Source organism: Muntiacus reevesi, chromosome 1, assembly GCF_963930625.1.
Source record: "Muntiacus reevesi chromosome 1, mMunRee1.1, whole genome shotgun sequence".
Classification (NCBI taxonomy): Eukaryota; Metazoa; Chordata; class Mammalia; order Artiodactyla; family Cervidae; genus Muntiacus; species Muntiacus reevesi.
The window spans coordinates 55,185,354-55,198,561 of NC_089249.1; the positions used below are offsets into that span (position 1 = coordinate 55,185,354).

The following is a 13,208-nucleotide window of genomic DNA, read 5'->3' on the forward strand; positions in this document are numbered from 1 at the left end:
AAACTTCATGTGAATTGGTCTTTTAGTGACAAATGAAGCCATTTATGGGTTCTGCCTCAGACCTCTTGGTTACTGATACTAGAAACTGATTTTTTTTTAAAAAAGACCTAAAATGTGCTTCTCCATTTCAGGCTTCAGCTCTGGCGGCATGGACTACGGCATGGTTGGTGGGAAGGAGGCTGGAACAGAGTCTCGCTTTAAACAGTGGACCTCCATGATGGAGGTGCCCTCTGTAGCCACACAGGAAGCCAATATGCACAAAAATGGTAAGACACACAGAGCCTCGTGACCTGGCACTCTTCCGATCCTCAGAGGCCTTGACACAGGGTCCTGTGAACTTATTCTGAAGCACAGATCTTCAGCTTTTTCTTAAACAACCCTGATTCCATCCCCCCACCCCTACCCCTGCCATGATCACCTATGAGAGCAAGATTGGGGTTATGAGTATTTCAGACTGTAAGAAACTTAAAGTGCTAGTTGTACTTAAGGAAAGCAAAATTTCCCACCTGCGGTAGGATCAAGAGCAGTATCCGTGAACTTGAGCTCCCCTTAGGGTAAAATCCTAATAAATTGCTTGAGAGAACAGAATCTGTTTTCAGAGCTATGAGAGAGATCACAGTAAATATGTGTCATGTTGACTGTTTCAACTCTTTGATCTCCAGAAGATGACTAATCGATCAGCACATGAGGTCTGGACTTTGCACCAAGCTTTCTTGTTCTTTATGAATTACAGTGTCTGCAAGACAGCAGTTGAAGGTATTGCAGGCTTTGGTTGTGAAAGTGGGTCAGCCCTTCATCTCTCTTAATTCTCTGTAAGAGCATCTCCATTTCCCTGTGAAACGGATAAAAGGTCTTAGGACCTTCCTTTAGCCTTTGCTTCAGTGTTTGTTTCACTTGTCAGTAATTTACTTGGACTCGTCTGTATCCATGAGAACCAAGTGTAAATAGGTGTCGGAGTGGCTCCTGCAGCAGCTTCCTGGAGCCTTAGGCCCAATAGTCTGGAGCCTTTCAGAAAAGAACCTTTCAGGGTTCTTTTCTAAACCTGCTCTTTCAGGTGCCCTTCTGGAGGCTGGTGAAGTGGCCCTGTGGAGCTGTCTGCCTGCTATCCCTAAGTATCATCATTTGATTTCATATTACAGAGTCAGGAATGGTTTATTGAAATGTCCAATCTGTTTCTGAACCAAATAATCCAAGCTCTGCATCTCTAGCTTTGGGCCCTCTGGCTGCTTCCTTAGGCTTGTGATTCATCAGGACCCTTGTCCCTAAAGACATGATAGGTGTGTGATTATAAATGCACATGAGAAGTGGTCTTGAAGGTAAAATACTCGCTTGCCATTTGAGAGCTTACAGGTCACGTTTTCCCCATCTTCTGAGCAATCCCCAAGGTAATTGAGCTTTTCGTTTTCTGCTGCTTCACTGTAATGTACCTTTGAGTCAGGTTCCTACCAGTGGCTCCAGAAAAGCAGATGAGTTCTTAGTGGAGCATGAAGATTGTTTTGAGAATACGTGTGCTAGGCCACACCAAGCAGATGTCGCAAACACAAAAAAAGTTTTTTGGGTTTTTTTTGGCCATGCCATGTAGAATTCAGGATCTCAGTTCCCCAACCAAGGATTGAACTCATGCCCCCTGCAGTGGAAGCATGGGGTCTTAACCACTGAACCTCCAGGGAAGTGCCTACACAGCTATTTTAATACCTTACCCTGGAAGTAATTTTATCTGTTTATAAGCTGCATCCTTAGAGTACATCAGGCAACACAATATGGCATGTAAAATTCATTCGAGAAATAAGTAGAATGGTATCTTACAGAGGCCACAATTTTCATTTAAAGCTCATTTTTTGTTAGTTTAAGGGAATTACTAAGCTTTTAATTATTTTTTTCTTGCCTCCCAGCACATAACATGCATAGAGGGGACACTAACAAAACCCCTGAAACACTCTGAGGAGAGCAATTCTACAAAGGATTTGCTATTCTTCGTGTGTGGGGCCCAGGAGCTCAGCACTGCAGAGTTCACGACTGGTCTTGTGCTGGCAGAGACCGTCGGCAGGAACGCCGGCTCACTGCTTTGGAATTTAAAGCAATTGCAGATGCTTTTCTCTGCAGCAAGCTCCCTCTGTTTACTCTGCTTCTTCCCCTAAGCTAGGCCTGATCGGCACTTAAGGACTTGAGTGGGTTGGTGTCAGTAGAAATGTAGTTAAAAACCCTTTTATGTGCCTCAGATTGTTTAGTATTTTTCCCATTCCTCATTCTTGAGTCATTAGTGTAAAGATGGTGGGGATGATTCATAGTTTATGAAAGTTTCTCAAGTTAATTTCATAAGACCATGGAGTTTTAAACTGAAAGGGGCATTCAGAAATGAGAACAGTGCTGTGTGCAGAAGTGCAGACTGAGAAGCTAGAAAGGTGAGATGAATTGTCATGGTCATCCTTCTTCCTAATTATGCACTTCCTCTCAAGTGTGAACACCTCATTCCAGGACCAGATCCTGGAGACCGTATGTGAGTTCCTGTGAATGAAAGCTCAGCGAGTTCTGTTCATAGGAGTCCTTTCTGCTGTGAACTCATCACCTCTCTTTTTTTCTCAGGCGCTATTGTGGCCCCTGGTAAGACCCGAGGAGGGTCACCATACAACCAGTTTGACATCATCCCAGGTGACACACTGGGTGGCCATACGGGTCCTGCTGGTGATAGCTGGTTACCTGCCAAATCTCCACCAACAAATAAAATCGGAAGTAAATCTAGCAATGCCAGTTGGCCTCCAGGTATTACCGTCCAGAAAATGGTGGTTTTGTTTCTGGGGTATCATTTGTTTTGTAATTGTTAATTTCAGGTTCTGAACAGATTGCTTTTTGCCACCCACTCTGATTTTTTTTATCTAGTTAATTTTTTGTGCTTTTCTTTGGAAAGCGCAGATTTTCATGGAGGGCAGAGGTGGTCTTTGCTCTGTAGAGTTCAGTCAGGAAGACAGGGTGGATGCTGATAACCTGCAAAACAAGTTACTGAGTAGTAAATACAGTGTGGGCACAGATGCATCAAAGGAAGTTAGCACAGTGCAGCCTGGGGATGAGAGAAAGGTGACTTTGGAGCCCGGACTTGGCATTCATCTGTGCAAAGGATTCCTTGTAACCTGGCTTCTTCTGAAATGTCCAGTGAATTGATAACGTTTTTCATTCACCAAGTATTTATTACGAGGTTCAAGGGATGTAGTAGACTAGTAGAGCAGTGAGAGTATTTGCTGTTTTTCCTCTTTTATTCTGATACATGTTATCTATTTTCATTGTAGAAAAGTTGAAAATTTTTACTAAAGCAAAAATAAAAAGTTTTAGTCTGTGTCCTAAACCTTTTTCTATATAGTATATTTGTGCTACGAGTACATGTAGTCTCTATTACGTATATTATTCATATATAGTACATGCCATTCTTCCTCCTCATGATTTGGAACATAAAAGTTTATTAATTCTGTCATATAGCTCTAAATATGATATAAAGAAATTGTAAGCACATATATTCTAGGCCTTCTCATGATAAGCCAAATGATTGCTGTCAGTTTTCCCTGGTCATTCCAGGAGTATCGATCATCTGTGTTTTCTTTTGTGCATTGAGCCAATTTCCCAGTGAGATAAAGAAGTGTCTCCTCTCCAGCTCAGATATTCTCCCAGTTTTCACCTTGATGCCCCCACAGTTGTCCTGAGCACCACACTACTCAGCCCTGCCTCCTGGCCCTCAGGCCTGAATTGGCCTGGGAGCCGGAAGGACAGGAGCAGGGTCTGCCCCCGACCCTCACTGTCTCTGGCATCAAGTTCATAGGCACAGAGAGGAAGCAGGTGAACGTGTGGTGACAGCACAGGAGTGCTGCTGGCAAAACATGTGTTCAGGCTGGCTTTTTTATATTTATTTTATGATGAAAATCTGACCTAAAATAGCTTCAGAATTTAGACTTTTCATAGACCGATTTCTTGTATCAAAAGATTACTTGACCACATTTTGAACAACTTCCTACCTCGATCTAATATTTGTTCTCCTTGTCTCAGAATTCCAACCAGGAGTGCCATGGAAAGGTATCCAAAACATTGACCCTGAATCTGACCCCTATGTCACCCCAGGAAGTGTGCTAGGGGGTACAGCCACATCTCCCATTGTAGATACTGACCACCAACTTCTGCGGGATAACACCACAGGTAAATAAGTGAAACCCCTCATGTTTATCCAGCACCCAGTATTTTCCTGTTTGGCAATCTCTGTCTTCATTTGTATTCTCTGGTGTCTAGTAATTACACCAGGAAAATGCAGGACTAGGTAGCTTTGCTTTTCACATTTATTTTTTAGATTATCTTTCCTTTTATCGAGGGTCAAATAAAATACTTCAAGATTTGACTAGTTCCACTGATATGTGTCTGCAGTTTTTCCATCTTGTTCTTCATTTGTCATCTAAAGGGTCTAATTCTTCCCTCAACACCTCGCTGCCTTCACCTGGTGCCTGGCCCTACAGTGCCTCTGACAACTCCTTCACCAACGTTCATAGCACTTCAGGTAGGCATGTGACCCAGTTCTTCCCCTCTGGCTAGCACTTTCCTGTCAGGTTGCCTTGTACAAAGGAAATTGGCGTTTATTTCTTAAGGAAGAAATTATAGCAGCTGAACAACACAGGTCAGCGTGGATGGAGAGACACCTCTCATATTGGCCGCGTCCCTGGGGAACTTGCAGGCTCACAGAGGCAAGATGAGACAAATACCATTTAGGACCAAGGCAGATGGTGACATCATTCAAGGAGCTGTGGGTGTTGAGAGGACAGAGGTTATATCCTGATGACACAAGTGCTTTTCTTTTAACCAGTCTGCCAAGAAAATCAGGGGCCATGGGAAGAACCAGTTAAGTTCAGCTTGTTATTTCTAAGGCAGCCAATTAGAGCTTGCTTTTCTCTAAAAATTCTTCCACTTGCAGACAAAGGCTAAGGGCAGATGGCCAAGGGGGGAGAAAAGAGGACCTTGGTTAATTCTACAACATTTGCTGAGTTCCTTGTGTGTGTGTTTTGTTTCGTTTTTAAAGACAGTTGGGAATAGAAAACTTGATATAAAAAAGCCTTTGAAGTCACTTACTTAGCAGAACGCTTTACAGATTGGTAAACCAGTCATTAGTAATTGGCATGTTGGTCTTGCAAAAGTTGGACCTTAAGCCATTAAAGTCATTAAGGCTTCTGCTCTTTGTCCAAGTAAATGCAAGTAAAACAAATTCTTAGCTACCTACCAAGACTCTGCAGGTTAATGACCTTATATATTGCCTTTTTTTTGTTTCCACTTCTGTGTCCTACTGACAGTACAATAACCTCATTTATCAAATGCTCCTGCAGGCCATGAAGCATGCATAAATTCTTATCTTACCTTCACCAAAATCTGTGGGGAAACTCCTGCTATTATCCCATTTTGTAGATGAAGAAACTGAGACTCAAAGAGCTGATAGAATTTATTGTAGGTCTCAGTGAGCGTGTAAAGGAGCCAACTCCACGTTCCATGTTTCTGCACACCACCCTCCATCATTCTTTCATAGGACTTCCACCAGAGTGGTACATTTGTCACAGTTAATGAACCTACAGTGACACTTCATTCACCCAGAGTTCACAGTTTTGTTTTTGCTTTTTTCTTTTTGACTGCACCGTGTGGCATGTGGGATCTTAGTTCCCTGGCTAGGGATTTAACCCACGCTCCCTGTGGCGAAAGCTCAGTGTCTTAACCACTGGACTGCCAGGGAAGCCTGCTGTGTCCAATTTTTAAGAGGTACCATTATAGGACTGAAGACCTAGGACTTCTGCCTTTACATGTAAAAATTCATTTTTACCTCTTTTATTCCTATAACTGCCCACATCCCTTTTTTTATCTTTTGTTTACAAGCAGATGATCACCTGAGAGGTGACCCCAGATCACCTAGACTTGTTTAAAATTGAACGTATACCTCCTCCCCACCCCCAAAGAAAAAATTGTCTTTCTTTCGTAACTAAACTCTCACTGCTTAGTGGTACTGTCGCGCATCACTTAGTCGCAGCATCTCTTCCCTTTAGCCTCTTCGTTACTCTTTCATCTCCCCCACTCGCAGGATTCAGGCACTGATAACGCCTCCCAAGTGCTTTCTTCTCTCTCACATCCATTTCTTTTCCATTCTTTGTGCTGTCACCCAGGTTCTGACTCTCATTTGAACACTACCTACTAAATCTGCTGCAAAACTGATAGTATCTAAAACTTGGGTCAGCCCCCAGTTGTCCTCTATGGCCTCCTGTACCTCTCTGCCCCAGGATTGTTCAGCCACAATTGCAGGGAAACGTATTTGGTCCAGAGAGAGTTCAAGTTGAACCTCGGTTTGTGTTTTCCTGTCTTGCTGAGCCCATCAGTTTATATCAATTCTTCAAGACTTGACTTGGCACAGTCTTTGCTGACAGCCCGGCATTCTTTTTCTCCTCCTTGTATTGAGCAAATATGATGTTCCCTGGGGTTACAACTGTTCATCTGTTCCATCTTCCCATCTGAACTTGAAGTTCTTGAGAATAACTGTTTATATTACCCATAGCACTGATTTAGGACCTAAGTGAAGTAAGCGCTTAGTGAATATTTGTTGATTGCAGTTTTAAAATTCACTTGAATGTTGCTGTCTACTATTCTGGATCAAGAAAAGTATAATTTTTAGTGTAGTTTCCATTCAATCAATCAGTATTTATAGGATAAATACTTTAGTTCTGCCAAGGTTCACATTCTTTGATATCTGTAAGACTAAGAACTTTAAGGGTGATTTCCTTGAATTTATCTTCCTTTTCAGGTTGTATTTAGTTAAGAAGCAGTAGAGAATTAGTTATCTTTTTAAGTCTTTGGGCTTGCCTGGTGGCTTAGACAGTAAGGAGTCCGCCTGCAATGCACGAGACCCAGGTTCAATCCCTGGGCCGGGAAGATCCCCCTGGAGGAGGAAATGGCAACCCACTCCAGTATGTTTGCCAGGAAAATCCCATGAACAGAGGAGCATGGCAGTCCATGGGGTCACAAAGAGTCAGACAAGACTGAGTGTCTGAGTGTTAACTCTTTAGCTCATATGTCAGTTCAGAGTCATAGTCACTGAGAATTTGTGTTAGATAAGCTCAGAGAACAATATTATTTTGTTACTCTTGAAACATCTACTTATTTAGACTATAAAACTATTTGTGTGTATTTGTAAAATATATGTGTGTTTGTTGGCAAAACTGATGTATCTAACCTTATTTCCTCCTTCATTTTCTCTTCTCTTAGCAAAGTTTCCTGATTATAAATCAACATGGTCCCCAGATCCCATAGGACACAACCCCACTCATCTCTCCAACAAGATGTGGAAAAACCATATTTCCTCAAGGAACACTACACCGCTGCCCCGCCCACCTCCCGGTCTGACCAACCCCAAACCATCATCTCCCTGGAGCAGCACAGCACCCCGCTCAGTCAGGGGGTGGGGGACCCAGGACTCACGGCTTGCCTCCGGTGAGGAGCTGCCCAAGGGAGCATCATTGTTCCAGCACAAGGGGCTCATGCTCACACACAGTTGAAGACATGAAGTCTTCACAGGAGAGGAAATCATGGTTGTTGGGTAGAGGAAAAAGTACCTCTTGAGTAGAAAATTGAAGTCAGCCTATAAAGGCACAGGGACCTGAGAACTCCTGAGGTCCTGATGGAGTAAAGAGGAGAACCTTGGGAGCAAAATGTTGTCTTGCAAATAAGACATAAGAGTGTGTAGGATCACAGTCTAGGAGAAGAGAACTGGCTGTTGAATGATAGGATAAAGGTCAGACAGAAAGGAGAAGATTTTTTTTTTTTTTTTAATATATTTACTTATTTGGCTGCATCAGGTCTTAGTTGCGTCATTCAGGATCTTTCCTTGTGGTGAATGGGCTCAGTAGTTGCGACATCCGGGCTTTTTCTAGTTGTAGCACAAGGGCGTAGTTGCCCCAGGGCATGTGGTATCTTAGTTCCCATACCAGGGATCAGACCCACTGCCCTGCATGGCAGGGTGGGTTCTTAACCACTGGACTGCCAGGGAAGTTCCAGGAGAAGATGATTTATAAAAGGAGGGAAGAAACGTGTGTGGGCTCTGTAAAAATGTTTCTCACGTGTGGCCGTCTTAATTTTTTTGTTTGTTCTTCCTGATCCTTCTTTCTGGTTACTTCCAGCCTCTACCTGGAGTGATGGTGGTTCAGTTCGTCCTAGTTACTGGCTGGTTCTTCACAATCTCACTCCACAGGTAATCATGCTTTCTTGGGATTTTTCTGGCTGAGACTTGATTTATTAAGAGAGAGACACTTAAGAGATGTGGGGGCTTAGCAGATAGGAGAGTTCATTTACTTCCCGGTGAGTCTCCCAAACCAAGGCCCAAAGCCTACTGAGCCGGGGCGGGAGAGGAGGGTGTTGGCCACTCGGCTTCATGCCTGCCTCCATGGTGATGTTAACACGTGTAGTTTGTAAATAGTGAGTGTAGGGTGGTATTATCTGATGAGTTCTGTTTAGCAGAGATAACTTGCTTTGTGGATCTGCCTGTCAGAATCTGGAACCAAGCAAAAAAGTTACCTGTTTTTGTGTTGCTCATTCAACAGGACTTGAGGCTCCCTGTCAACCATTTCTGTGCTTTATTCATACACAACTAACCTTAAAGTTCTGTGGAGAAGGAGTGTGTGGATTTCGTGACTGAAATGCCACATGTCTGCTCTTGCTTTTCCGTCCATTGTCCTCTTCTGTGTAGATGGCATTACTGATTCTCTCTCACAGGATGTGCTCTCTGGGTTGTTGTTACAGTGGTGGGGTTTCATTTGCACCAGATCACCCTCCCTTTCACTTGAGTTGCCTGATAACTGACACGTTTGTAGCAACAGATGTTGAGCACTCAGTGAAGTGAGATGAACCCATGGAAACTGAGCCCATGGTCTTCCATTGGACTTGGCAGCACAAGGTTTTAACAGCACCTTGTTAAAAAGAAGTCAATTAGACTCCCTCCCCTTGACACATTGAGTGAATTGTCTGACATTTAATTCATAAATGGATTCACTCACACCTTACTAAGCCAGCCTTTTCCAGACTGTTCCCATGGGGTATTAATAGGTCTCTTGCCTAATATGTTTGAAATATATACTTGATTAGACAAAATTAAGCAGATACCTTCTCTGTAAGACTTCTTAGACCCTTTAATATGCTAACATGCATTATGATCCTCTGTGGGGAAATACAGATTCTCCTCTGTATTTGCCCAATGAACCTATTTGTGGGGAGTAAGTCCAGGGCTTGTATTTTAAGGTTCACATTGAGATAGACAGTTTTCTAAATACAGTTAGCATGAGAAACTGTCTGGATTAATTTTCATATCTAATCGGCTCAGCTGAAGTTCCTGGGTTATTTATTCAGCTAAGAGTTGACTGAAGTATGAACATTTTATATAACCACCTTCAGAACTATATATGCCTCACTATTTCTTAAGTTGTCACAGTGTGGTGGGTGTAATATGGTTAGGATGAGAGAAGCAGTGTTGAAAGGAGCCTGTATTATCATAAAAATAGTAAAGGTGCAGACTACTATGTATAAAAGAAGTAAGCTGCAGGGATATATTGTACAACACGGAATATAGCCAATATTTTATAAGTGGAGGGTGATCTATAAAAATTGTGAATCACTATTATACACTTAAAACTAATGTAATACTGTAAATCAACTAGACCACAATTAAGTTTTTAATTTAAAAATAAAATTTAAAGAGAATGGTACTTACATTTGTATATAAGTGAATATAAGGCTTGACTGAGTTTATATTAGAATTGAGTCGTTTTAAAAATCAAAAAGACCTAATAGCATATTAATTTCAACCGTAGCTTAAAAGAAAGTTTAGGGTCAGATCTTTGGGGACCAGGATAAATTTACTTGTCAACACCTACAGTTTATTAAGAGGACCTCTGTCCTGAGAAATCACTTGTGACATATACTGACATGCTGATATAGTCAGTTGTCAATTACAAATGCTGAGAGCTTTTCTTCATCATTTTCTGTTAAGAATTATAGTGAGCCTGGCAGTTTCCATCCTGCAGGATTTGCATGGTAAAACCACAGAATGCTTCTACCACTGCTGCAGGGAGCACAACTTTTTAAGGCTGTTTTAGTAGTAATTTGTCTCCCTTCCCCCAAAATGAACCAGAAGGTTGGACTGAGCATCTCCAGTAAACCTAGCGAAGATCTGAATACAAATGCATCGACCAGAGTGAATCAACAGCTTTGTTCTCTTAAGTCATAGGTGAGGAAGGGCAGTTGTCCCAAATCGCTGAACATCCTCATGCTGAGAGTCTGATAGGGTGAGTGCCTGTAACCTTTGGTTATCTCGGCCGCGGGCAACAGAGGGCACAGAGAAGTAGGCAGAAGTGGAGTCTGTCCCTGGGATGGCCACAGTAGGAGGAAGAAGGCATCAGAGTTGTCTGAGTGAGGGCGTCCATCAGCATTCTGTGTCGTCAGATGGTTAGCAGTGCCTTCCTTGTTTGTGTCTTTCTCTTCAGCTTTTTGTGAGATTGGAGGAAGAATGCTACATTAATAATGTTGCTCAGAACCACGCATGTTTTCCTAAATTCTAATTTGGTTAACCATTTTGTTTCTGTGTTTTAAGGCTCTACCAAACAACACAGGTTCACTCATTTACCTCTTAAGGAAAATAGACTACAGGTTGAATCATATGCTTTTTGTTTTGAGCTGTATTTATACAAACATTTTTTATCTGCAAAATGGGCACAGGAGATCTGAACCCCGTGCTTTGACTGTCTTTAGATTTGCTTTGAAGACCCTGTATTCAGCGCAGTATATTCAGGGGAGTCCAGTGCAACTCCCCTGCCTCCAGTTCTTCAGTCATCTCTCCAAAACTGATTTAGCACTGAGGCTGTTAGTTACAAACCAGAATCCCTCCTCACTCTCAAGTACAAGAAAGGTCTCCTGACTTCCTTTCCCACCCCACTCCAGTTTTTATCTCATGGCTGTCATTACTCTTTAGATTGATGGGTCAACCTTGAGAACCATCTGCATGCAGCATGGCCCACTGCTGACATTCCATCTGAACCTAACCCAGGGCACCGCCCTGATCCGATACAGCACCAAACAGGAGGCAGCCAAGGCCCAAACTGCACTGCACATGTGAGTACCCATCCTGCCTTCTGAGACAGACATGCATGAGGAGGCACACGTGAGTACCCAGGCATGTGCTTGATGAAACAGGGATGCACAGGACATGAACACAAGTGGCGTCATCACGTGACCAGTTGCCTGCATACTGAGGTGGCTGATCTCATCTGCCTACGTAAGCACGGATGTCATGTGTACCTGAGAATCAGAATTCCAAAAGTAACAGATTTGTACCTTTTAATACTGTAAAACAAAGCCACTATTTAGAAATGAGACACTGTAAGTGCTGTCCCTTTTCATAATAGAATCTCACTGCTTACTTTGGCCTCTTCGTGGGTGGTGATGAAATATTCTGGTCTTAGTTCTGCCTACAGTAGGTGGGGCTGGATCAGACTCTGACCATCCTCCTTCCCGCCACCGTCAAGGCAGTAAACAGGGAGGAGCTGCCTTCTCATGGCTGCAAGTGCCATGATAGGAAGGTTCACACAGAACACGCAAGCGATGGGGAGGCTGAGACAGTGAGCCCAGCCTGAGATGAAGCAGCACTTCCGATTTCTGGAGCTGGGTCACCTTGATGCTTTGGACTGTTATCTTTTACCTCCAAGGGAAAAAAGAGGCCCAACATTATTTCACTAGACAAGCAGATTCTCTATCCCAAGGGATATTGCTACCTAATGTCATCCAGTAGTCTTTGGGTATCTTGAGATTGAGGGATATTTTATTGCTCTAAATCAGTACTTCTCAGTCACCTGGTGGTCTGGTTAAAAGACACGCTCCGATGCTGGGGATGTGAAAGCTGCCAGTGACAGACGTGCTCCTTTGAGTAGCGAGGACTTGGGATACTCCGTCTCCATGCATGCTTCAAGACCTTGCTCAGATGCATAGCTTTCTCCCTCCCCTTTTTTCCAGGTGTGTGTTGGGAAACACTACCATCCTGGCTGAGTTTGCCACCGATGACGAAGTCAGCCGCTTTCTGGCACAAGCTCAGCCCCCTACACCTGCGGCAACCCCGAGTGCACCCGCCGCGGGCTGGCAGTCCCTAGAGACCGGCCAGACCCAGTCAGACCCCGTTGGACCTGCTCTGAATCTTTTCGGCGGGTCCACGGGGCTCGGGCAGTGGAGCAGCAGTGCCGGCGGCAGCAGCGGGGCCGACCTTGCCGGCGCCTCGTTGTGGGGCCCCCCCAACTACTCTTCTAGCTTGTGGGGAGTCCCGACCGTGGAAGACCCTCATAGGATGGGCAGCCCTGCTCCTTTACTACCTGGTGACCTTCTGGGAGGAGGGTCGGATTCAATCTGAACTTAGAACTTTCAACTCTGACCTCGTGACCTTTTTTGGAACAGCAGCAGCACTAACTTGACCTTTTCGTTTTTTTTTTCAACTTGCAATAAATACATTTTTAAAAGGAAAAAAGAAAACGGAGAGAGAAAAAAAAAAAGGTGGGTCATTGACAGACTGTCTGAGCACATAGTTGCCTCCCTTCTAACTTCAGTTTTTTCGTTTGGAATATGAATCCAAAAAGAGAACATATCACTCTTGAAATACTTGAATCATGAACGCCAACCTAGAAAGACAATGTGAAGCAAGTACACATACCATTTAAATTTAAACACAAAAAAAATTAAAAAAATTAGTTTCTAGTTTTTCACTTTTTTCATGTTATATGGAAGTTGTTGCTAAGAAACATATATACTGAAAAAAAAATAGCTTTTTAACTTTGTTTGCACTGGGTGTGTTTCCGTCCTTAGGTCTACCATGTTTGGGTGGGAGGGGAATTCAAAAGCATTGTTAGGGTGGGGGAGGGAAGACTTGACGGAGCCTCACTTTAAAAACAAAAACATAAAAAACCTTAAAAAAAAAAAAAAAAGGAAAAAATTTGTGATTGGCTGGTTGATAAATACCAGTGTGTTCTGGCACATGTAACTGCCCAGGCATGCTCGTTCTGGTATGTGTGTGCACGTGTGTTCATGTGCATTCGCGTGCATCCTTCTCTCTGTCTCTGTGTGTGTGTTGTGTGCCTGTGTCCTCCTCTTCCTCCCCACCCCCAATTTCTCAGAAAGCTGCATTGCTG

General features: G+C 43.3%; 1 protein-coding gene across 5 annotated transcripts in view; it reads left to right on the forward strand.

Annotated features, from left to right (window-relative positions):
• TNRC6B (trinucleotide repeat containing adaptor 6B) overlaps positions 1-12,782 on the forward strand; it is a 239,505-nt gene extending 226,723 nt beyond the window's left edge. For all 5 annotated transcript variants that reach the window (XM_065944358.1, XM_065944391.1, XM_065944366.1 and 2 more), the window contains 8 exons: positions 132-266; positions 2,584-2,760; positions 4,030-4,176; positions 4,433-4,528; positions 7,261-7,485; positions 8,172-8,242; positions 11,012-11,151; positions 12,049-12,782. In XM_065944358.1, coding sequence (XP_065800430.1) covers positions 132-266; positions 2,584-2,760; positions 4,030-4,176; positions 4,433-4,528; positions 7,261-7,485; positions 8,172-8,242; positions 11,012-11,151; positions 12,049-12,436 — 1,379 coding nt within the window. In that variant the 3' untranslated portion in view covers positions 12,437-12,782. The remainder of the gene's footprint in view (positions 1-131; positions 267-2,583; positions 2,761-4,029; positions 4,177-4,432; positions 4,529-7,260; positions 7,486-8,171; positions 8,243-11,011; positions 11,152-12,048) is intronic.
• Positions 12,783-13,208: the final 426 nt, after the last annotated feature.